This window comes from Calonectris borealis, chromosome Z (assembly GCF_964195595.1).
Source record: "Calonectris borealis chromosome Z, bCalBor7.hap1.2, whole genome shotgun sequence".
NCBI classification, from domain to species: Eukaryota; Metazoa; Chordata; class Aves; order Procellariiformes; family Procellariidae; genus Calonectris; species Calonectris borealis.
Genome location: NC_134352.1, coordinates 49,657,973 through 49,684,059, shown reverse-complemented (window position 1 = coordinate 49,684,059; position 26,087 = coordinate 49,657,973). Strand labels below are relative to the sequence as shown.

The 26,087-nt window shown below is 36.3% G+C and overlaps 1 protein-coding gene across 4 annotated transcripts in view; it reads left to right on the top strand.

The window, feature by feature from the left end:
• Nucleotides 1-26,087, top strand: part of DENND4C (DENN domain containing 4C) — a 74,967-nt gene that overhangs the window by 20,988 nt on the left and 27,892 nt on the right. For all 4 annotated transcript variants that reach the window (XM_075136247.1, XM_075136246.1, XM_075136244.1 and 1 more), the window contains exons 2-18: nucleotides 1,000-1,322; nucleotides 7,562-7,814; nucleotides 8,682-8,751; nucleotides 10,031-10,200; nucleotides 11,766-12,007; nucleotides 12,863-12,929; nucleotides 13,598-13,656; nucleotides 15,019-15,163; nucleotides 15,523-15,698; nucleotides 19,008-19,108; nucleotides 20,585-20,803; nucleotides 21,831-21,976; nucleotides 23,165-23,200; nucleotides 23,438-23,568; nucleotides 24,421-24,553; nucleotides 25,033-25,239; nucleotides 25,915-26,043. In XM_075136247.1, coding sequence (XP_074992348.1) covers nucleotides 1,012-1,322; nucleotides 7,562-7,814; nucleotides 8,682-8,751; nucleotides 10,031-10,200; nucleotides 11,766-12,007; nucleotides 12,863-12,929; nucleotides 13,598-13,656; nucleotides 15,019-15,163; nucleotides 15,523-15,698; nucleotides 19,008-19,108; nucleotides 20,585-20,803; nucleotides 21,831-21,976; nucleotides 23,165-23,200; nucleotides 23,438-23,568; nucleotides 24,421-24,553; nucleotides 25,033-25,239; nucleotides 25,915-26,043 — 2,595 coding nt within the window. In that variant the 5' untranslated portion in view covers nucleotides 1,000-1,011. The remainder of the gene's footprint in view (nucleotides 1-999; nucleotides 1,323-7,561; nucleotides 7,815-8,681; nucleotides 8,752-10,030; nucleotides 10,201-11,765; nucleotides 12,008-12,862; nucleotides 12,930-13,597; nucleotides 13,657-15,018; nucleotides 15,164-15,522; nucleotides 15,699-19,007; nucleotides 19,109-20,584; nucleotides 20,804-21,830; nucleotides 21,977-23,164; nucleotides 23,201-23,437; nucleotides 23,569-24,420; nucleotides 24,554-25,032; nucleotides 25,240-25,914; nucleotides 26,044-26,087) is intronic.

The following is a 26,087-nucleotide window of genomic DNA, read 5'->3' as shown; positions in this document are numbered from 1 at the left end:
CAAAGATGGGAACCAAATTTCCATTTTTGGTGAGCTTTCTAGATGGGATCCCCAGAAATGTGGTGATGGAAACATGGGTATCTAAAAGAAGGTGGTCCCTAACTCCCTGAAGGGGTACAACAGTATTCAGATTTCTTGCTTGGCAACTACTGTTTAAATATTTCTCACTCAACTTTTAAAAAGGTAGGTATCTCATGAGATCAGGTACTTGAAATTGTACTTGTGATATTTGAGCATAGTCTGTCAGCTAGTTTTGCTCTTAATAGAAACTTGCGTTTCACCGCTTTAAAATCATGTGCTTAGTGAACATCGCTGGCGTGGGGAGAACAGCTCTTTCCAGATCTGGAATGTGCAGCTGAGCAGTGATGTGTACTGCCTGATCAGCTGATGAAATGTGGGTTTGGATGTGTGATTTTTGTAAATGACTTCCAGATGTTACAGTTGCCAGCTGAATGTCTCAAGACTGTACTGTTAGGTCTAGATTATGAAACAAAATGGATGAAATGTGTGGAAGATAAACTAGTGAGGCTATACTTGGAATTGTTCCTTCAAAAAAAAAAAAAGAAAAAAGCAGCACGATTCTGTAGTCAAATTACTCACTAAACAATGGCAGAAAAATATAGATGCTTTTAGTTAGGGGTACCTGCATTAATTTATAGCCTGCGAAGAGCTTGAATGGTCTAATAGCAAACGCCAAGCAATTTTCTGTGTAGCTGCTGTGGTAGGAGCTTTGAGTTGTTCTTTACCTCACTTAAACTCCTTGTGCTAAAATATGACTGTTACAGTGCTAGAACTGGAATCCAATTACTAACAATGCTATCTTTCTGAGCCACAGAAATCAAAGTTTGTTTTGGAGTTTCCCTAGAATTTTCATGAAATCTCTAGGAATTTTTTTATTTGCAAAATTTTCTTTAAAGGTTTTAAATCCTCATACTTGTTGAGGGAAGGGGTTTAGCTTGCAACCAGACTGTTTGATTTCTCTCTCTTTATTTTCCCCAGGAAGTACTGACCATGATAGAAGACAAAGGTCCACGAGTGGCTGACTATTTTGTAGTGGCAGGGCTCACTGATACAGATACTGCAACCCTCCTGGACCAAGAAATAAGCCGACATGAAACAAAGTCAACTGGTCCAAAGGCTCCAATTACTGATATTGCTGTGATAATTAAATCAGCTGGTGAAACTGTCCCAGAGGGATACACCTGTGTTGAAGCCACCCCTACAGCCCTTCAAGCCAACTTAAACTATGGAAGTCTAAAGAGTCCTGAACTTTTTCTTTGCTACAAGAGAGGCCGGGACAAACCACCTCTTACTGACATCGGGTGAGATTTCTGTAACACTTCAGTTCCTCCTTCAATAATGTTCAAATCTTACTGTTCATAGATGATGATAAAAACAGATGTGAGAAAACTTTTAAAAACATACTGTCTTTGAATCTCTATTGCTTATTGTGTGTATCTGTGTAGTCCTTGTGAAATAAGTTGAAAAAAGTGTCAGTCTTACAGTGAACTTTTCTTAAAATGGATGATAATTTTTTAACTTAAAAAGATACGAGAGAGATATATAAAGAGAGAGAGATGGAGCAAATCAAATATGAGAAAAGAAGTTGTTTGCTGCAGTTTTATGAAAGGTGAGAGAATAGTACAGAATTAATTCATAGAAATGGTATAGTGCAAATCCAAAAATACAACATGCTTAATATGAAAGTGATGACTTCAGAAGAAAAAAATTATCATTTTGTGGAATTCACTTTAATGCTTAAGGTAAAAGATATCACTTAAGAATGGTAAGACACTGAAACAAAGATCTTAAAATTATCCACCTACCTGGAATCTTGTAGCCTGCCTTACGGTCAGGTCAGAGTGTTTGTGAGGTTGCTCACAAGTTCTGACATGATTGGCTGCAGACACTGGATTATGTAGTCTCTTGGTAACTCTAATCATGCTTGTATTTCAAAAATCACGCTTTTTGATGTCGACCAAGATCACAAAATCACCCAAGATCTTGAGGTGGTGAATATTATAACCTGTGCTACTAGCATATTGAGGTAATGCTACAGTATTGTCTAAATTGCTCTATATATATGGATAAGGACATTGGAGAATTACTGGGGATGTAATCAGAGAAAAGGGAGCACGGGTGGGGGAAACTATTACAATGATGGCAAAATAAGGAATGTGTGTGTTTTTCCTTATTTAGTTATTCAATAAATAGTAAAGAGTAAAGTAAAAAACATGCATCTACATGTAAGCTATAATAAGTTTAGTTAATTTCATTTATAAGTGTAAGCACATCAGGCACAATGCCTACAGACCCTGCTTCTAACCTACAGTTTGAGTGCCAACTGACAAGTAGAGTCCAGTCCGGAAGAAACTGATAGTGAAATCTTAGTAATGAAATTAGTAACAAGATCTCTGCTCTAAGGATTAAAGTTCAAGTTGTATAATTAACCTGATATATTCTAGTTTCAGTTCATCTCGATCATCTAAACTGTTCTAGTAATCTTTAGTGAAACTGTGATTTTTAAAATAGCCTTTTCCCATGTGTGTGACTGACACTGCAAGACGACGTAACTGCTACAATGGAATTTGACTGTGTAGAATTGCAGTATGAAGTTATTCTTTGAATGATATGTTAAACTTTAGCAAGTTCTAGCAGAAGGAGGAATTTCTAGAGGGAGCGATTCCTCAAAGGCATTCCTACACCATCAGTCTTCAGTGTGTGCCTTTACGGAAGTGACTCTGCTAGCACATGTTTATTTTCATGTCTCCCACAACTTTAGGAGCTTGAATGCTTGGGTAGATTTCATAGGGAATACCTGATAAGCAAAACAGGCAAATAGTTGGCTGACTAAAGGCTTCCCTAACAGAGACACTTTTTAAAACTATTGCTGGAAAACTGTTGTATTTGGCAAGTAGTGTTTATTCTATATTTTATTTTACACAGATCTAGTTAGGTTGTCACACCTAACAAATCATGGCAGGCTTTTCCCTCTGAGCAATGATGCATATGAACGTTTTCCCCCTGCTGTTCCTGCTATTTTGCAAGTGCGTGCAAGAGATGGTTAGAGCAAGCTTTTTTTTTTTTTTGTGTGTGTGTGTGTGAATTTCAGTGTGTTTAAATGAAAATGGAGTTCAGGCAAGAGATGTATGTAGAGTCTGAAGGCTAATTTATGCTGTATTAAAGAACCAAGTGTGAAAGAATATTTTATCTTTGAGTCTTAAATATCCATTAAGTCAGCTGACATGCTGAGTGGATTTAGTAGGTAGAGGAAGAGTATATCCCTTGAAAGGGTCAAATCCATAGTCTTGTGTCAAGGTTGTTAATATATGTACAAAGTTGAGTTATCTTGTAGTCCAAGCATTCAGATGATTCCTGATAAGTGTGTGTGTGTGTATTTCTTTCACAGCTATTTTTAAGGAAACTAATTAAACGCATGCTGTTTGGAGGAAGGGGGAGATGGGGGTACACTGTACTGATTCTTTGCCATTGTCCTTGTGTTCTGTATTTCTGGGCCTTCCATCCTCTTTCCTTCCTATTCTTCCACTGGTTCTTAAGCTGAAGTGTCTGTAAACTGCTGGAGTGAGTTGCTGTTGCAGGTGCTCACTTGCATATAGTTAGGCCACGTGCCGTGCCTCTGGATGTTGCATTTGCCGTGGCTGTTTTTAGTTGGAAGAATAAAGGTTTGATCCTAGGACAAGAGATCCCTGAGGTCCTTTTCCTACATATAGCTGTAAAATTTACTATCTTAAGCTTATATGTCTATAAATAATTCACCTACTAGTCATTCTGTTGCTTTCCTAACCAATATTTTTGCTGATGTTCCAGAAATAGACAAGAACGGAGGTTTGAGATTTGTTTTGGTTTAGGTGCAGTGAGACTTTGAAACAAGATCTCATCTCTCTTTGTTTTACACTTGAGTTAGGAATATGGGAGAGCTCCAGCACTTGTTTCTTAAATGGAAGAAAACCTGACAGAAAAATTCTTTTTAAGTGTAAGTGGTTTTGCAATTTGTAACACTTACTGTAGAAAGGAAAGAATATCAGACTTCTTGTGTGAAGCAGAGGTTCTTGTATTACTGAGTAATGGGAAAGTTAGGTAACTTGCATTGTGTAAGTAAAGAAATACTGATTTTTTTTTTTTTTAAAACTAGTATGGGAAGCTTTAGTTTGGTTCTGTGCCAAGGACCCATCTCATTCTGCATACCTGGTTTCTGAAAATATGTGGAGGAGCATCGATTGAACAGATCTTTTTCTTTACTAGAAATGTATTTCAAAAATGAAAGTGAACTTAAATTTCAAGAAGCATAATAGAAACTGGAAGAAGTTTTTAACAGCCTGCATCTTCCGTTTTTCCTTAAATCCCACCACTGTGACAGTTGCAGTGGGGTGTTTGGAACAGCTTGGGATAATAATGATGAAACTAATCACTTGTATGTTTAGACAAGTAATAATAGTGGTGGCAGTAGAAATAAAAGATAAGTTAATCTTTTCTCTCTGCTTGATCCAACGCTTCTTCTCTGACCCTCCTACTGCCTAGTATATTTATTTTCATTCCTTTATTATTCAATACTTGCATACTGCCTTCTCTTAAATGAGATAGGAAGAGCTGCTATAAAGAGTTATTTTGCATAAGGACTGTGAGAGGCAGAAATGTGGTTGGACCTAGAGGAGAAGTCAAGCTGGAGAGCAGCTTGATGCAATTTGCAACAGTCCCCCTATTTTGAAATGGTTTTCCAGAAGCAGAGTTTTCTGTGGTTTAAGGTTTTTCACTCAACAGCTGCAAGAAGGTGGTTTTTATCTTTTCTAAACTCTGCTATCTGATGTATTCAAGTATACCTTTAAATCAGTAAAACTGGTCATGAGAAAACTTCCACGTACGACGTGCAGCCTTATGAAGAGATAGCAAGATTTTTTGGCCTTTTTTACAAAGAAAGGACCTACCATTTAGAGGAAACTGTAAGTTACGTTTTGCTTGAAATGAAATTTTGTTGAAGTTCATAGAATAATATAGCAAAGAAGGTGTACTTAGGATCGAGGCCAAAGTATAAGCTCATAGAAGCAGGAAACAAGTCTTATCCTGACCAGTACTAATTAATCAAAGGCAGACACTGCGAAGTTGAAACAAGTAGGAGTAAACTTATTCTCTCAGGAAGGACTTTGTATATACAAGGTGTCACGTTAAATATTTCATGCATCATTTCTGAATGTTTTTGTCTGAATCATTAAAATCGTTTCATTTGAGTGATCCATAGGTGGTGGTTTTCTTCTGTTTGCTTGTTTTCTTAAATTCAATACTATGCGTGAGGTCAGGAAATGGTGTGGTTTTAATAATACTTATATATGTAGGACTGAGAGTAGCTTTCATTTTGGTTTTGCTTTTGATGGGAGGTGACCCCACTGTGACAGTCTTGAACACTGGTCAGCCCCTTACCTCTTAGAACTATTTGCACAACTGAGAAATTCTTCAATCTTTAAGTATCTTTCTGAGAATACTTGTAAACCTATAAAATTGAACTGCTGGAATTGTCTGATTAATACGGTTTTCCTTCTCAAAAGCTGTCAGCTGAGAAATGTTTCTGGAATAACCTTAAATTCTTGGATTTTTTAAAAAATACATGAAATTGTAATAAAACTGAACTGAAACTTCTGTTGGAGGCAGCTCTGTTAATATTCTCTTCTGATTAATGTAAGGCAGCGATGTGAAGAGTTCATGTAAACTCTTTGTGCACAATGAAGGTGGCCTAAGAGCTGCTGCCATTGTAGTTGTTGGTTTTGTGTTTGGTTTTTGGTTTTTTTTTTTTTAACTTTATGAGGTAGGTAATCCAATAAAAAGAGCAAAATACATGTTCTTCCAGATTATTTAGTTTATAAGTAATTTGAATAGCATGTACTTCCTCTAAACGTATCTTGAACCAGTAAGTAGTATATTAAAACTAAGGCTGCAACTTGGAAATACTGGTATTAGGCTGGTTTTGAACCTGAGATTACACATTGTTTTAAATGTAGCAAAAGTATGATGATCAGACTCTTTACAACTGAAACCATTATTGAAGGCAAGAATATTGTCCTCCATGAACTAGCTGAATAAATTTATATGGCAGCCTGGTAGCTACATCAGTATACTCCCAACTCATGTGATCTCTTTGCTTTATTAAAGTATTCTAGGACTGTAGTTCAAGGATATCCTCAAAACTATGGTAAGATGCACGTTTGTTCTGTGGAATCAGAATAAACAGTAATATTTGCATATTCCAGTTTAAAGATGGACAGTAGTATTTAAGTAATCTGGGAATTTTAATCGTATATATTTTTTGAAAGTTCTGAGAATTGTTGGATCTGGAAAAAGACTTTTGGTTTTTTAGCTTATACACATGACTTTTTGAAGTTTTCAAATACATACTTACTAATAGTCTGTCAAACATTTAACCAAGGGACAGTACAAGATATATTGCCTGGTTATTTTTTATTTTAAAGTGAAGTTGTGATGGACTACATGTGGGAAGCTGCAGGTCACAAAATACACAGTTTTAATGTGTTACCTTTGCTAAATCTTGCCATGTATTGTAAACATGAAAACTCTTTTGAAGGTGGCAAGTACTCTCTACATACTGCAGAGAATCAAGCAAATGGAACCATTGCTTATTTGGGTGTGGAATGGGAGATAAAGCTTGCCCTATCATAGCATCTCTATATTAAAAATATGCAGTGATGTGTGGTTTGACTTCCACATTTCTTCTCATGGTCACTTCCTAATAGCTTTATGTTTGGGAAAGATTGAAGTGTAAAGTTTTAGCTCATTTAGCTGCTGTGAAGCTGTGAAGGATCTTTCTTTTTTTGCTAAGAATATGGTGATCTAAACTAGTGATCTGGCTAAAAAATCCAGGTACCATGTGAATGTTGCGGTATGGCTGTGTAAGATATATATTCTGCTTTCTAGGAGTATAGTTAACTGTAGTTATTATTTCTTCCTTTTCTGTGGAATGGAGTATTATTTTGTCTTTTTTTTTTTTTCCCCTCCTTCCCTTAAGGAATGTTATTCAAACTATGAATGTAAATCATTACTCATTTTTTTTCTGTAAAAATTAGTCTAGGAAGCAGACTTCTGTCTTCTGTTGTTCTTTTCCAACAACATTCCTTAAAAAAAAAAAAAAAGGCAAGCTTGAAATGACTTTCCAGACATTGTAGTGATGGAAATAATTTCTAAGAAATTCTCAGGTATCATGTGTGTAAGCAATTTAAAGCTTCCTTTGTGTTTAGTTTTCATTGATAGCGCAGCATTCCTACTAATTCTGTAACTAAATGCTTTTCAGTGTGGCTTGATTTTATTTGTCTGTAATTATGGTTTGTTCCCACAGAGATTTCATGTAATATTTAAATATTTCTGAACAGTTTCTTTACCTCAAATCGTGCATGACAAAAGGCAATATATAAAATGTCTTCATTTGCATGTTCAGAATGTTGCAATGATGATATAAGGATGGACAATTTCTGTGAATTTGTCCAAGTAACTTCATATATATTTGAATGCACATAATATTTTGTTTCCTTCCTGTCTGCAGAGTTCTATATGAAGGGAAGGAACGCATCATTTCAGGCTGCGAAGTGATTCAAGCTACTCCTTACGGTCGTTGTGCTAATGTTAACAATAGTTCAGCTTCTTCTCAACGGATCTTTATCACATATCGAAGGGCTCCTCCAATACGACCTCAAAATTCATTGGCAGTGACAGATATCTGTGTTATTGTTACCAGCAAAGGAGAAACCCCTCCTCATACATTCTGCAAAGTTGATAAGAATTTAAATTGTGGTATGGTGAGTACTTAAAAGCTAGAGTCTCTCTCTTTTTTTTTTTTTTTTAAAACCAACCAAACAAACCCAAAAGAGTATCTCTTTGAACTCTTCTTAGCACTGTTATAATTGTGTTCTATCACTACATCATAATTCTTTCATTCTATATTCCATGTGTGAGACTTCAGTTTTGTAGGTTTTGTTGCTCTAATTTCCTTTGGTGTTAGGAATTACTTCTTCATACTGATTACTCACTACTTCAGTTTGCATATTCATGTCTAGGTGCTATTTAAGAGTGGTGCGATGGATTTTTTTTTTTTTTTTTTTTTTTTTATTTATTATCCCCCCCCACACCTTTGGTGATGCTGACACTCGGGATGAACCACAGATGCTTTTTTCTTAGTTATTAATAATGCTTATGTTACTAGGACATGTAAGAATGACAATTACTGCTTAAAGTTTCTTCATGTACTTTTTTTTTGATCAGTTCGCTTTTGTTTAGTCTGTTTTGCGTTTAGTTTACTCAGTCTGAAATAAGTGATATTTTCGAACGGTAGAATGTATTTGGACAAACTGCAAAAACACTACGTAAATAACCAGTTTCACTGCTTCACTTTTCCCTGTTCTTCTGTTGGAATAAGTCAGAGAGTAGTGTGGTGGTGTGATTATTTTATGTAAATCCTGTAATCTCTAAAAAATGTGAGAAGGGTGAATTCTCAATTTCGTGATTTACATCCACTCAGCAGCCAACCAGTCATTTTATTTTGTAACGCTTTTTATTTAAATGTCGGCTTTGTTTGTAAGTGGGAGTATATCCAAATGCTTATTCTTGATTTCTCTGCTACCTGTTGTCACCTTTGCTGGTTCTAAGATGAAACTTGTGTCTTCCAGTGGGGTTCCAGTGTATACCTTTGTTACAAGAAGTCTGTGCCAGCTTCTAACTCTTTAGCATATAAAGCTGGTAAGTAATTTTAGAAGCAGACTGCCTAGACATGCTAACAGAAGGATTCAAATGCCTTGTAGGAATCAAATAATAATTTTAAAAGCTTGAGTGCTATCTGTCAGAATTCTGTTCCTAGAGCATGTCAGTTGCAATCAACTCCTATAATGCCTTCTTTGCTCTCCTCACTTTTTCCCAGGCACAAAAAAAAAAAAGCCTTAATAGGAATAGCATTCTTCTGTATTAATTTAGTTCTTATCATGTCAGGTTTGGTAGCGTAGAAGCTTTAGTGGAAAGCTTAGCAAGCATTTCAGATGTAGCAACAGACTTAATATTTTTTGTACTGGTGATGATGGAGAAGGGGTAATTAAAAATTCCATTCAACCTTACTCATACTTCTTTTTGTGTCTCACAGCTAATGCAACATCTTTCATTTAATTTGAAAGTTAAATGTGTTTCTTTCCTTCAGTTCCACCACTATTCACTTGTTTCTTATTTGACGAGAGTGAAAAATATTCTGAACAATAAATGACAAGTCATCTTTTCTTCCAAGTCTGGCTTTTCTAAGTTTTTTAATGCATTGTTACAGATTATTTTTTTTTCCTGAAGAAGTCCAAAAAAACTCTCAAAAGAGTTTCTACTGAGCGCTAAGTGCACCAAATTCCATTGAAAGGAGTAAACTACAAAGCAGAAGTGGAAAGCATAGATGATGAAAACAGTGTATCATAAAATAAGCTAGATAAACAGCAGTAGTAAACCAATGCTTGTGTGCCTATTTTCTACCTGCAAGAGTTAGATATATTTCTGAAAACTGAATAAGCGATTTGTTTAAATTGAACATATTGACTAATTAGCAGAAAATGTGGACAGTCAGCTAGTTCATCCTGTTTTCAGTGGAGGTATTGCTGCTGTTTTTACAGTAGATAAATTATCACTTTCTTCACAGGAATTTCTTTGTAAAAAAAAAATCCGTTCCAATGGCACATTTAAATAGCACAGGTAGTTCCGAACTGGTTGAAAGTAAAAATCTTCACTAATTAGTTTTTACTATGTACTGGTTTTTGAGCAGTTACCAAAAGGGAGTGCTTCAGTATTCATACTGAACAATTTTAAATTATTGTTACTTGGATGACTTAGTCTAACTGGCAAATGAGAGACTTTCTTCTTCTGCAGATGTAATCTTCAGTTATAAAGTCCAGATAACCAATAGACTTTGCTGTATATTGTGAAAAATATATTGCTTACATTATTTAGGGTTTGCAGAGCAAATGTGTTTACTTTTCCTTCTCCCATTCTGGAGGCTTAATTTTCAGATATCCTCAAGAGAACTATGAGTCATTCCCACTGTCAGAATCTGTTCCTCTCTTCTGCCTTCCTATGGGAGCCACTATTGAGTGCTGGGACCCTCAAACCAAATATCCGCTACCAGTATTCTCAACATTTGTGCTGACCTGCTCTTCTGCAGAAAAGGTATGGCTCCATACTGTGATTAGTTTTTGCTTTTAGTTCAAATGGCTGCTATGGAGATAAATAGGCACTGGTTCTTCTGTATTTGAGAAATACTACAAAATAAATTGTTAAGTACTTCCTTTATAAAATTGTATTTCTTAAGCCTTCATATAAGATGGAGGCTTAAGTAAACCAAAACAGGAAATAGCTGAAAGGGCATGTGCTGTTTAGTTCCATGTAAGCTGAACCATACGCTTAACAAAACCAAACCTCACAACAAATGGATTTCCCTGTTCTTTCAAGTAAGAGGTTTCTGGAAATGGAAATGTAGCCTACATGTTAAAGAGATGTTCACTTACCACATGCGTTGGGAATGTTTAAGTTGTTACGGTTTTCCTATGGTTCCCTTAAAAGCCACTTCTGTGTGAATTTGTGTAATTGGGCTCTGTAGGTATCTATGTATGTGACTAGGAAAGTGGTTACCAGAAAACAGCAGGGCGGGGAAAGGAAAATTATGTGCTGAGAGGCAGCATGTGAAAGGCTCTGAAGAACTGATGAGCTCCTGAGACCAATGATCCTGTTGAATTCACATGAAGTGATAGATTCAGAACACCAGCTGTCTGCCAAATCTGTATAAGGCCACCAGCACACATGGGCTCCAAAAATGTGTTGCACGACTCAGCCCACATGTGAGAAGGCAGTGTTTGCTATACACAGACAGAGAATACAGGATTATAAGTACACCTGATGAAGCAAGGGAGCCCTTGTTTGGGGTTGGTCTCCCAGCTGTTGCTTCAGTTTGCCAACTGTGTCTCTGTGTGTGTGTGAACTGCATGAGGGAACAAGTCATTGTAATGTGTGATTAGCTTTCTGTGACTAATAAACAGCAGTTTGGCTCTCTTAGTGGTAAAGACTCAACTTCTGCTCTGCCTCAGTCCCCTGTCAGGGAAATTTATATACTTCTCCATTTCCAAACAACAAAAAAAGTCTTTCTCCAATATATTAATACTTCTTTTGCAAGGAGGAATGTAGTAGCTGCCAGTATTTTTCTCAGAGAGAATGTATACTGTGGTACCCATCTTTCCCTGTTCTCCTTTTGCTAAGCTTGCCAGAATAATTCAGTTAATTATGAAAGTCTGACAAATAGGGAAGCAATATTAGAAAAGGTTGGTACCTGTTTAACTTGATAAAATGGGTGAAGTCAAGGCTAATTGTTTAGTGTAGTAATGACAGGGGCATTTACTGAACACAAGCATTTCATGAGGGTTTTGTTTTACCATAACGATTAATGGATAGGGTTTTGTCATAGCATGCAGTTTGGTTCCTTCCCTTTCAATTTACTCAGCATGAATACTTTGTTGAGGAAAGTGCAATGAAAAAGAGGAAGAGAGGCACAGGAGTCCAATGCATTTCGTCTGTAAGGATATTTTGCATATGTTACATAAATGAAAAGTCATTTTACAAGCTACCAGCAAAAGCACTATAGCATGTGTGCAAACACCAAAGACTTAAGGATGCTTCGAGAGTTCTAACCCAATCTCCTGTTAAATACTGGGTCTGCTCAGCTGTTTTTTTTCATCTTTTAGGTTTATGGTGCTGCTATTCAGTTTTATGAGCCTTATCCCCGGGAGCTGTTAACAGAAAAACAACAATTGCAGCTGGGTCTCCTGACAGCTGTAGAGAGGAAAGTGGTTACTTCCAAGTCCATCAATTCCAACAAATGCATCTGCCTTCTCTCACACTGGCCTTTCTTTGACGCATTTCGAAAATTTCTTATGTTCATCTACAAACTCTCTGTCTCTGGACCTCATCCTCTTCCCATTGAAAAGTACGTAAAACATTTTTCAAGTTAATGTGGGAAGGTAGTTATATCAGCTCAAGAAGTCATGTGATTTATACATGTCACACTTACTTAGTTGGTATATTTGCTCCATCCCCTTGCTTGCACTGTGTAGCTTATGTTGTACTGATAGAAATTATTGCTGCTTCTGTTTAATAATAGTGGCTCTTGCAGTGCCAGGAAAGTGAACTGGATTTTACTGTGGTTTTTCTGTTAGAATATATCATGCCTGTTTACCTTTCTCTTAACTACGTCAAACACAGAAAATGGCTGAACTATAAGATACATGCTAATGTTTGCAGTCCTGCATTTTAGGTTAATAAATACAAGTTTAGGCACTCTGTGCATTAGCAGTGAATATCTGTCTGTTTCCAAGCACTGCAGCTAATGCAGGTGTGTGGGTGTGTGTGTGTGTAAACTCTGTAGAGGATGCTTTTCGTGGTCTGAAAAGTTTACTGAAATATGATGTTACCTTCAAAATTGTATTAGACGTCTGGTCATGAAGTATATAGTTTCTCTTAGCAAAGCGTCATTAGAAACTCTGTAGAATGGGGTTAGGCTGCCTGGGATTTGAAATGGCTTGCCTAAATGCTAGTGTATTCTTATCTTTTGCATATATATCTGAAGCTGCCAGTACTAATTTTCACGCATGAAATGTGAATGAATGGAGCTTCTTTGTTTCAGTTTGCATAAATAGGCTCTTGAACTTATCAAAACACTAAATAAATCTTAATAGCCTTTCTAAAACATGGTACCATAATAATTCCAAAATGTGATTAACGTTGTTTTCAGTCCCTGATTAGTCCCCGATGCTGGTATTCTAACATCTTGTCTTCTTTTCAGGCACATATCCCATTTTATGCACAATATACCTTTTCCTTCACCACAAAGGCCAAGAATTCTTGTGCAGGTAAGCAAAACATTTGCTTCCGTTTTTAGTTACAATAATGGCAAACCCTCTTTCTTGCTTTTGAAAGCCTGGTTTCTTCCTTTAGGCTTTTTACTCAGCTTTGAATACCCATCTGCTGGAAGGGAGAGGGGAGGAGATGGATGGGTTGACCTTTCATTGATACAAACCTTGGGTAACTTAGCAAAGGAGACTATTTCAGACTTCAGGTGGTGCGGATGGCAGCAGTGTCCTACTTGCACTTTTGAAATTTCTGCTGTATATTACCATTTCATTTGATAGGCACCATTTGCATTACCTCAGTAGGGGAGTTGTTTGTCTTCTGACTTTGTTTCACTTGTCCACCCACTACTGTGGGTAAGGTTGGTCCCCCTGGGCACTGTCTCTTGTGCTTCTCTGTTTAATCACCTCGCAGCAGTTACATATTCAACACTAAGTCACAGACAATTTCCTGTAGCTTCTGAGAATCGTTTCAGTGACAAGTACAAGCTCTGTTGACCTAGTGAACACAAGTCCCAAAGATTGTCTCGGATTTGCGTCTCTTGCATGACATTGTGACTGTGTCTGCCAGGTACTTTATGTGACTATGGATATACATTTATGTTGGAGTATTATACTGTATTAACTTTGGAGTTGTCCATATCAATCACATACTACTTTATGTGTTTCAGCTTTCTGCCCATGATGCATTAATATTGTCTCAGCCAGTTTCTACACCATTGCCATTAAGGTACTATTATTAATGCTTTAAATGTATGCTACTTGAAAAATTCAGAGGGAGATAGGAATGAGCCATAGAAGGAAGTCAAACATTACTGCAATATTATTAGATTTTATAAACAGAAAGCTCAATACGCATTTATGATATTATACAGTGTGGTCTTTTTGACATAGATATGTCCCTTGTGGAAGAATAGTATGATCAATTATCCTGAAATAAAGATGAATTGCCAGATTACTGTAGGAACTCTGAAGAAAGAAGCAGCAGGCTGTGGGGAAAAAAAAATATGTATTTATTGTATTTTCAGAACCTGTGTAGTAAGGAAATTTTTTTTTTTTAATGACATAAATAAACTGTTTGTTATCTTTTTCCCTTTTCGGATCCAAGAGAGACATTTACGTCAAGCAGTTATGTGAAATCAGTCAATGCACAAATGTGCAAACACTTCGGAAATTCAAAATTATACCTAAAAATTGGTATTTGTGCTTGAAGGTTGATGTAGTCTCTGTGGTACTGCCTGCATCTTCTGGGCTGGAGCTCCCTATGATTGTGACATGGGGTTTTGTTTGGGTGTTTATTTGATTTTTTTTTTTTCATTGTTTTTACGTTAAAAACCAAAATACTCTCCCTTTTTTTATTCTCCCCCACCACCACATTATCATATAATATTCTGTATGCAGAAGAATCCCATGTTTAATCACATCTGTTACATAGCCTCTTAAGTGAAAAATTGCAGCCAGCCACCAAACTGCAAAGTAACACGTAAGCACTTTTCTAAGGACAGATTTTACACCCCCATGATCTTACAGATGTCATTACAATTCATAAATGTGTACAGTCTGAACAAATGAAATGGAGTCTGGAAACTAAAGGCATGTTGCTATCGGAATGATGGATTGATTTTACTTGACTAGTATTAGAATTTGATACTGTGATTCTAAAATTAAATGGATACTCTACTTCATGATTTTTGCCTGAGGTAACCCATCATATGAAACTCCTGGTGTAATTTGTGCTTGGATTAGTTGTTAACCAGTTAGATCTGTTTTACTGTTACAAAGACAAGATGCCTGTGCATATATGAGAGAGTGCCATAAACAACACGAACTCAGCGGTAGCATGGTATAGCACATGTTTCTTTAGCAATAGAATTTGAATTTAGGTTTCTTTGTGGCAGTACAAGCCTCATGTTGAGGTGATAGCTATTAGATAGATAGGTAGATATTTGATGTGTGGTAATATTAGCACCATTTAACTAGTTGGTCCCAAACATTTGTCAGAAGTTTGGTAGTAGTGACTTTTTTTTCTTTTTTTTTTTTTTAAAATCCTGTAACATTCTTATTCTCCTTCCCCTTCCCACCCACCCCTTAGTGGAGCAAACTTTAGCACTCTGCTCATGAATCTTGGACCGGAAAACTGTGCCACTCTGTTACTCTTTGTATTACTAGAAGGCAAGATCCTCCTCCATTCTCTTAGACCAGCTGTGTTGACAGGAGTTGCTGAAGCTGTAGTATCTGTAAGTACAAAGTGTTCTGTACATCAGTGAGATAAATCAGTTCAAACTCCACAGTTATTACAAGGCTTTTTAAAGTTAAAATGATTGATGCTCTAAATGATCCTTTTTCCCAGCAATAGCATTTAGTGAAAGTGCCCTAGCATGTCTTATTATTATAACTATTAGAATGATCAACTTTTTTGCATAGCTAACTAAGAGATGTGCTGTAAATAAGTGGTCAGACTTGAAGACTTTTCTGACAGTGTTCCAAGGCTTTTAGAAATTTCATTTCAATTTGCTGCATGTAACTTCTTGGTTTTTGTTGTACAGTATCTGTTGTCTTGTTTTAATGCATTGATTTCATTTAATTTTTCCCTCAGATGATATTTCCATTTCAGTGGCAATGTCCATATATCCCCCTCTGTCCTTTGTCTCTGGCCACCGTACTCAGTGCACCTCTTCCATTTATTGTTGGAGTTGATTCACGATACTTTGATCTGTACGATCCACCACAGGATATTGTGTGCATTGACTTAGACACAAACATGGTGTACATGTAAGTTCTATGGAGTTTTTACATTTATCTGTAGATGGAGAGATTGCTGAAATGCTCAGGAGATAAAACTGTTAAACACTGTTTTATCCAATACGGTTCGTTTCTTACTGTCCTCTGTTCTTTTTCTCATTTCTAATGCTTCATAGCAAATTAAAACTTACTAAGTCAAGGGTCAACATTTGGCACTGCCTATAAAAATGTGATGCAGATGTTGCTATAAATTTAGTAACAGTGGTAATGTGTTCTGGTTTGTTTTTGCACTTCTAGTACTGATTATTAGGGAAATGGGACGAAAGGTACAAAAGAGGAAGAAGAGTTGGGTTTTGGGTTTGGTTTTTTTTTCCTGCCCCACCATTTCTTACATTTTCACCTTGGCCTGCCACTTTTGAATTTTGTTTGCCTGTGTTCAGTGACTATTGGTATGAACATGAGCATTTCAGGACCCTTCATGACAGCTTTTCATGCTGTCTTGCACTTGGGGCACTTTATGTTAGTGTTAATAAAGAAATTTTTCTCAAGTTACAAGGGCCAAATTTTGGGTGAGATCAATCAATCAAAATTTGGTGTCTTGACTACATTCAATCTAAAATATTTTCACTTAATTATGTTTTTAATGCTTTTCTTAAATTGAAGGTATTGCATGAACAGTTTCTTTGCACCTTCTTGAGGAGAGGCTTCTGTTTTTCTGTAATATGTCTAAATGAGAGTACAAATAAATGAATTGAAAATTCAGTTGTTTCGAGTGTTTAATTTAGTAACTGTATGAATTACCTTTCAATTTTAAATCCATTAGATCATAAATAGAAAGAGGCATCTAAGCTAGTTGAAGATAAGGGTCAACATCACTAAATAAAGTGCACATCTGTTCTATGTGAAAATATAGTTTTACTTCATCTCATGTCACTTTTTAACTCTTGACTTTTGTTTTTACTAACTTGAGTTAGAATTAGTCATTTGATCTATGGATCAGTTGAATGCTTTCTTGATTTTCGTTGTGTCAAAAGGACTCTACCTCTACTGAAGCATCTGTTTCCTTTGCATTACTGAAATGCTTTGTTTTATTAGTAGCATCAAAGGAAATAGTAAACAATGTAGCAGATTGTGTTTTTTTTTTTATTTGTTTTTTTCTCCTTCACCTAGGTCCCCATTAAAAACACTGCAAAAAGCATTTTCATTACTGTATATCACAATATTATGCCACCAAAAGAATAATTATAATAGGTGGTGTGAAAGAAGAATGTACTGAAGAAACTCAAGGAAGAGAACTTCTTTATATGAAGATATTTGCAGTGAAAAATACCCGAATGTTTTTGTTCATAGTTAGAATGGAAGTTGAAGACTGGGTTGCAGAAAAATGAAGGAAATAGAAACGGGATTTAGCAGGGAGATAAGGGTGTCAAGATTCTGTTGGGATGACTGCTAGAAAGACCAAGTACCAACCTTACTTGGATTGGTTACTGAACGTAAAAATCTACCAGTGGCTGACCTCTTATGAGGCACTCAACTGGAAATATTTTTGCACCTTTTCTTTTACTGTCTTATAAGTCCATTTCACTTTCAATAGTCAACTGATCGTTTTCTTTTTTTGCTGCCCATTTCGCATGTATCTCGTTTGTACCACTTATTTGACTTCCAGAGGAATTTGACATCTGTAACATTTGACTTAGGTAAATGTGAGATGTTGGTACCTGCATTATAAAACTTTTTTAATCTGGAAATGAGGATATTTTTCAATTTTGGAGATGTGTAGGTAAAACCAAATCTCCACAAAGCATTTTGTGTTGAGGATCGTACAGAATTCTAAAATAGTATGTTACTAGTGAGTAAAGATTAACATTCAATTTTATTTTATCCACATCTGTTTCTCCCCATATTTATTTCTGTGGCAATGTTGCTTTTTTTTTTTTTTTTTTTTTTTGAGGTGTAAAAGCATTTAACAGCACTGTTGCTAACTTTGAAAGACTGCATAATAGAAGAATAACATTTGAAAAATTCAATATTTTCTACTACATCAGTCTGTCTGTATAGTGTCTTTTTAGAGCAAGTTTGCTGCTATCTTCCTTACGATAGACTGAAGCTTTATTTACTGCCAAAAAATACTGAAGGCCTTTTATTCATTCAGCATCTTCCTTAATGCCTTTTTTTGGATGTTTTCAACTATCTCTGTGAAAGTAACATTGAAAGCTGGGTAAGGAAAGTAGCCTTTTTAGGGCAAAGATTTGAAAGTTTGTTTTATTTTGGTAACGGGATTTTTTTCCTTGCATTTTTGGAACAGTACCACTTGTATTGTTTATAGGCATGCCATTACGGTGGGGGAAAAAATGGGAAAAGGCATCCGTAAATGTGCATTTTTTCTTTAACTCCTGAAACTTTGGCTTCCTTCCTAAGATAGTTCTGTGTCGATGCCAACTGAGCAAATAATTGAACAAACATTTCAGTGATGCAAAGTGCGAAACAAGCAGTGACAGCATCAGCTCGGATAGTAATAACTGATTAGGTCTTGCGGCCACAAGGTTTGTTGTACTCCCTGTTACAGCAGTTCTCCTCCACCTTCTGCCTCCCAGAAAGAGGCGTAGGAGTTCTCAGGATTTAGTCCCTACTCTCTTTATATCCAACTGCTTAAACAAGGTCTGGCATAGTATCCATTGTCCTTCTAACAAAGATGAGCATCCCTTTAGGCCAGTTTACTCCATTGCTTAACCAACCACATAATTTTTAAACTGTGAATTCCCAATCTTCCTAGTCCCTGCTAGCCTGTCGTTGAAGCTGGAACTGGGTTGCCATAGACGTGTTACAGTGTACCAGATCACCATAAAGCTACCAGACTGGTCTTCCAGCATTTTGCAGTAAGAGGTTCATGTTGTATTCCAAACTGCCTTTATTTGTATCAGTAGCAGTATGGCAGGTTTATGGTAGTATAGACTTTGCATAGTAATCACATACAGATCAGTGTGCTTAAATTATATTAGCAAGATGATAAAAATTCTGAAAGGGAAATCAGCTAAGTGAAACTTCAACTGAAAAGTCTAAATCAAATCTTGATGCAGATCCTCCTTACAGACTGGAGAAAACTCTACTCATAAGTCAATTGATACTGTTCTGTATCTGAGGAAATGAAATCCTGAGTTATGTTACTCCCGGTTTTTTATTTTTGACAAATAGGGGCAGTGACAAGATTTCTTTTGAAAATAATTTCTTTTTTTTAGTTACTACGTTCTGAAAATGAAGCAATTTAGGGCTGTGGAAGCTATTCTTTTCTTTATATGGTCTATATTTTATATATCCTTTTCTCCCTCCCCTGTGTTTTAGATCAGATGATAAGAAGAGCACCAACTGGAAGCAGTTTCCTAAGAAGCCATGTAAAAGTCTGCTCAGCACCTTAAAGAAACTGCACCCACAGCTGGCAGCAGGTGAAATATATAAAATAAAATGGGAAGGGGTCAGAACTGAAACTGCCTAAAGCAGGCAAAGTAAATATTCAAAGAAAACTATTAAATTTTCTGATACACACCTACAAGACTTAAATTATAATTAGTATATAAATGTAAGGACTTCCTTCTATCATATGTGGTGTAAATTATTTTTTTAGACTTTTATTTTCTTTGCTGTGACTTCTTAAAATTTGAGCTTTTTTTTTAGCCTTTACTTGTGATTAAATTAGATTTAAACAAAGATTCAGCTAAAACATGTTTGGATCTTGACCTAAAACAATATTCACATTTCTGATCAAAAATAATAGAGGAAATGGGGATAGGTAATGAGTAAAATAATGTTGAATAACTCAGCCATTGTGCAGATACTGCTGAATATCTCAGATAATGACTTTTCTACAAAAATAATCAAGTAGCTAAATTTTGACGAAGTATTTTGTCAAAAAAAAAAGAAAAACTGACCATCTTCAGTCTAATGACTTGGGCAAGTAAGAGCAAAGTTGTAGCTGACCTAACAGGTTTCTGACTGTAGGTAGGCTCTTTAAGCTAAGCTGGTTCAGGGTATGTTAGGTTGCATCATTATGGAGGAGGAGACAATGATAGCCTCATAGGTATACAAGATATACAAAATTCGTAAATTATAGAAACAGAAAAATGCATTAATTAAGAAGCAGGTGTTCTTGTCTCAATTTTCTGTAATTTTTATTTTGCAGATAGCCTTTACTTCATCTGTTAGGAAACTTCAACTTTTCTTTTGGTTTTATCAGCGGGGTATGTCATGCAATCTACCTAATACAGAACTACTTCCGAATTTTAACTTGAGCAGAACCAGTGGTGTTTTTTAGATTGATAGTTTTTCTATTTTGGCAATATTATAATAGATAGGTTATAATAGTTATTTGTATTTTTATATAAATATATTACAATAATTTATATTTTTGTTATAATAAAAAGCATGGAACTACAATTTTCAGCAGTACCTGCTACTGTTTTTTTAAGAGTGCAGGAGTAAACTCTGAATGTCATCTCCTTACTTCTACCCTTTGGTGCGCTAAAATGTTAGAATTTTGATTAGAAAAATAGTTTTAGGCCCTTTCTTTCTAGATCTGCAATCTTCGAAACAGTGAAAACATGGTCCTTTGTGTTTGTGTTGATGTATTACTGAAAGACTACATTCAGTTGGGTATGTGGTAACATTAATTCAGCGGTGATCCTCCTTGTTTCATGTCCCAGAGGGCTGGATGAGTTAGAAAAACACATAATCAACTCTTCAGGTAACCTGCCTTTTATATGGGCCAGATCAATTGGAAAATAATCACAGGATTTCTAGTGTTTGTCACTTCTGAATATGTGCAAGTAGAAAAAAAGAAAAATCAGTCTTCAGCATCTTGCAAAAGTTACCTGTTTGAATGCACTGAATTTTAATATAGGATTGTATGTGTTCCTCATTGCTAGTTCACAGAAAAACTCAAGAAGGCTCTGCAGTAGAGATGACTCCTATTGAGGCAGATTTCTCCTGGCAGAAGAAGATGATAGAACTTGAGATGGAGATCCAGGAAGCTTTTCTCCGTTTCATGGCATCTATTCTAAAGGGTTACAGAACGTTCCTCAAGCCAATCACGCAGGCGCCTTCAAATAAAGCAACTGCTGCTGATTCCTTGTTTGATCATCAAGGTGAGGGTGAGGGTGAGGCAAACCAGCTGCTGATAGCATTGGCAGTGTTACAACTTCAGGGTTGAGGAGCTGCTTAACTTTAAAAGGTCAAAGTTCCCTTTGGTTGTACAATTCTTGGCAATATTTAAAATTGCAATTGTATGAAGTTAAACTATTCAAAGTTGATTAGAACATGGATATATGCACATAGAACTGCAGTTTGGCAATGGCTCTGGTATTAGAAAAGCTGTCTTTCAGTAGCATGATGATGCGATGCTCTGCATGGCATATTCCGTAAGGGCAGCTCTTGGGAATGAAAGAATATTTCTCAATTTGTACAGAGCAAAAATGTCAGAAGCCCAGTCATGAAGAACAAAGTAATGTTCTTGATATGAATGGGAAGATAAAAGAGAATGGAGCAGAGATCAGAAACGTAAGAAAACAGTAGGCAGCAAAGGTCATCTTGTTTTCCTCACCTTATCACCTTAACTTTTCAGATCTGTTCATGAGCTGAATGCTAGGTGAAATGTCACAGGTGTTTTGTTTTATATGTGGTGGTGGTGTTTTGGGGTTGGGTTTTTTTGTTTGGGGTTGTTGATTTTTTTTTTTTTTTTTAAATTACTGGAAGAGAGATTTGAGAAGAGATTTTTTTAGTCAAAGATTTGGAAAGTCTTAAATATTTTCAGGCCCGTCACCTCTTAGGATAACATAATTTTTGTTTTAGTATTGTTTTAACTGTTAGATACTTCTGCTTTTGTACAAGGTCATCATCTCCTTTTTCTTGCACAAAAAGTCAGCAAACACAGTGATCAGATTACATGGGGGTGATTGCTTGCCAAGCATTGTTAATTATGGTGAAAAATAATTACTAAGAAAAAAAGCTGTTATTTTAATCTTCCGAATGCAAGTAGTGATAAGTAGTTGTTTTATTCATAAAGCCAATATTTTATGTACTAGCACTTTAAATATTTTATGTTGACACTTTATATGTTAGTTTCTTATGGAACTCATAACTGGTATTAAGTTGTGTGTTCCTTTTCATAACCAGGATTTTTAAAAAGCAGAGACCGTGCCTATACAAAGTTCTACACGCATCTCACCAAAACGCAGATATTCAGCCGCTTTATTGAAGAATGCAGTTTTGTGAGTGACAAGGATACTGGCTTGGCATTTTTTGATGACTGCATAGAAAAGGTGAAAAAATGTAGCAATATTATTAGTATTATTCTGTTCATTTTGTGTTATTGTCCTGGTTTTTGGTGGTAAAGGTAGATACTCTCTGCAGCAAGTGTTTTGAGGGATTGGAATTCTTGGTGGTTATTGCTGAGTCATTTTCTTCCTTCATCTTCTTGCATGGTCATCATTTTCTGTGTTGGTGCAGGAAACTTTCATTAAAGCCCTGTAGGATGTCAAGCTATAAGATAATGTGAGGTATACCAGTAGCTGACACTTTAGCATAATGCCATCCGTGTCTTCCCTTTAAATGTTAATCACCCCCCTCTAATGTGGAATTATCTCCCAGTGGTCATCTGTGTTGTTGCTCTTTTTCACACAATTTAAACTTAAAACACAAAAACATGCCTAGTGCTCCACTTGTGGCCAAGACTGATTTATGTAGATAAGATCCCCTTTCGTTGCCTGTGTTTTGTAAGAGAAAGGTTGCTGTAACCCATTCTTGTTTTTTTGAAACAAAGTCTCTTCAGCACGGTTCTGGTCTAGATGGGTTATTGAGTTCATAGCTTCATCTGTAAAATGCCAAGTTCACAATATAAAAATTAGGAGCTAGAGAATTATATGTGATTTTTTTGAAGGTTTATATATGATTCTTTCTGGACAGAACCTTCATTTTCATACCAAGTTCTTATAGAATGAGTCTTTGATTCAATATTGATTCCAATCAAATTTACACTTGTAAACAGACCACAAAATAAGTGTTTAGAAGTTTCTTTGCCTTTATTTTTCTTTCTGCTGAGTATGGGGTATGCATCTAGAGTATGCATCTAGAGTATACTTTCTTTAATATTGTTAATAATTTGATATTGCAGGTTGTTAATGTGTTGCATACTTAAATTGTCATACTGAAAATATCTGCAAAACAGCAGTTTTTTTCTATTAAACTAAACGAAAGCACTTGCCTTGGATAGATTTAGGATTTTGTATTTGGTGGATAACGTCAACAGATTGAAAGCATGCTGATTACTACATTTTCTTACTTTCAGCAAAGGAAGTATTTGAAAAAGAGATTAATTGCTTCTACAGTAATATGAAAACTTAGTGTTTCTTATTTAATATTTCAGTAAATGACACAGCTTTGATAGAATTCTTTAGGATTATTTTTAAGTTGAGAGGAAACTCTAATTTTTTTTTTTCCTCTTTTCCCAGCTCTTTCCAGAAAAAGGAACAGAAAAAGGAGAGAAGGTACTTTGTCCTTCAAAATGTTTAGGGACATCTAATCATGAAATAAAAATGGAAAGACAAGGCTGTGGACTTGATATTTGAGTGATTAGAACAAATATAATTTATTTGATATATTATATATATAACCAAATACAGTATATTAAATATATTTTTACATATACTAACATAATTCATGTTAAAAAGGGCATTTTATCCCAAAGCCAAACTCTGTACTTAGAGTGCAAACTCTGTTTTCAGGTTGATGTAGATTCCGTCGAAGATGCACGGTTGATTGAGCTTGATGAGTCACAAAAAAGTGAACACACAGTGTTCATAATGCCACCAGAACCTCCCGCTGATGATGGACAGGACCGAATGCCAAAATACAGGTACAAGTTAAACAGCTACACGTAGTGAAACTAGAATGCTTATGACATTAAGCAGGGCAGGTGTTCCGTCTTGGTGCAAGACTTGCCTTAGTAGAATGTTCACAAGAATCTTTAAAAAGGTACAAACTGCCTGGATTCTGGTAAGTTTCTGAAGCTCTAGAAGGTAGTGTTTTTTGTGTGTGTATGTTTGAGGGCATGTGGATGTTGGTTTTAATTTTTCCGTAACTTCTTGCCAACTTTATAGTAATACTTTTCTACATCTGTTCAGTGTCTGTCTTCCTATTTGAGCCGTTTATGTGTATTTTGTAGCAACTGCAGTGCACTTTGTTTCACAGTTGGAATGACAGGGGGTGGGTCATGGATCTGCCCAGTACTATTGATCTGCAGCTGATGAACCAAAAGAACAAAACACCCACTGCAGTTTTCAGACTTCTTTCATTCAGTGTTTTTCAGCCCTGTGCAGGAAGTGTGGAGTTTCAGACACTCTGGGTATGATTTTTTTCTTCCTGTCTCTCTTGGAGGTCACAAAGGTTCTGTTTCCAGCTGTTGTCCTTGTTAATCATCATCTGTGCTTCCCTGACCTTCATGGTATGGATAGCAGTCTGGTTCTTGCTTCCATTGACTATGGAGATCTTATGTCCGAGGCATCTTCTTGTGATATCTTTGTGAATAAGACTAAAAGGATCCTGCTATCTTTTCCCCCTTTTTTTTTCTTGTTTTTTTTGTCCCCTGGTTCTTTATTCTCCTGTTTGTCAGTTCTTTGCACGCAAGTTGTCTTTGTATGGCTTTCCTGCTATCAGCAGGTACGTGAAAAGGTTTTTTCTTTTCTGTTTTTTTTAATCATTTATATAGCTATAAAAACTTCCCACGACTAGATTTCAAGCTCTTTGACAGGCCACAGGAGCTCAAGCTCTCCTTCAGCAGACACCCAGCTGGAAGCAGCATTTCAAATAGTCCAGCACTCATGGCAAAGAGGACAAAACAGGTCAGATGAGTCTTACTCTAATCACTGTGTGAACACTGAGAGATATAAAGTTTTTCGGTAAAATTGCCACTACCTATTTATACTATAAGTTAATGTTGTTAGAGTTTAGGTCTTTGTAGCTATTGAGAGTCAACACTTGCCAAAGAAGGAAACAGAAGGCAACAAATATACAAATTGGCATCTGAGATTACAGTTTATTGTCAAACCCGTTTTGAAGCTTTGGACTGTAATATAAAACAAAAGGAAATCAAAATTAATGCTTGAATGGGAAAGAAAAAAAAAGAGGATTAATTCTGATGCTAGTTTTTGCTTGCAGAGAGCCTTAATAAGAAAGTGGTGAAAAGGGAGCTTCAGTTGAATGTTTGTCCGTTATTATTAAATGCTTACTTTTAAGAAGCCAGTATCTGAGTTAGTAATGGCTTCTAGGTTCAGGATGTTACACCTTTTGTCTGCTTTTTTGTTTTGTTTCACCCTTACAGGAGATAAAAACAGCCCATAAATTAGCCAAGAAGTATTATGTAAGCCCCCCGCAGTGGGCTAAGTGCCTCTTCAGTCATAGTTACAGCCTATGGTTTATTTGTCTGCCAGCCTACATCAGAGTTGCACATCCCAAGGTCAAAGCACTGCAGCAGGCATATGATGTCCTAATTAAAATGAGGAAAACTGATGTGGAACCACTAGATGAGGCAAGTGCGAATAAAAAAAACGTTACCATAAACATGGGATAGAAGACAAGGTGCAAATACAGTGTGTTTCACTGCGACCACCAGGTTAAGCATACTGACGGTTTGACCTGTTTTAAAGCCACCTTGAAATGATCTCAAAGATTGCTTAACTAGGGCAACTGGAAATTCATTTCATTTTTCATTACCAGCGTAGTGTCAGCTGCGTTAAGTACTCCAACTTGGTGTTGCTAGCCTTCTCGCAGACTTTTTCAACTTCTTGAATATGCCTATGTTTTAAATGCATGTTGAATTAATGCTTTGCAGGCTTACTGAACTGAAGGGATAATGGGTTTGTGTGCAGCAGACCATTCTTTCAGTAGTATCCACAGGCGCACAGCAGCAAGTTATCCTGCTTTTTGCATGGGTGTTTCCTTCCCTCCTTTATTTCGCAAACAGAAGAGCCAAGTGGAAAAAAATCCAGCATTCTCAACAATGTGACTGCTGATGTTATTTCAGCTCGTGTGATTTCCTGTTTAATTTTTGCTCCCTCTTCTGGCTGTTGAGTGTTGTGTACTGAGTAGTTGCTCTCACATGGCTTTCCCTTTTACATGTGTAAAAGTTGGAAAGCAGGGAAGAGCTGAAGCTGTTTCAAAATGCTTGTCATCAGTCCCTTTATGCATTTCTGTATCTTGTCAGGTCTGCTACAGAGTTGTAATGCAGCTCTGTGGACTGTGGGGTCAGCCTGTCCAGGCTGTGAGAGTCCTCTTTGAAATGAAAAATGCTGGAATACAGCCAAATGCCATCACCTATGGTTATTACAACAAGGTAAGAGAAGTCTTGACAAGGGGTACTGGATAAACGTGTCTCTT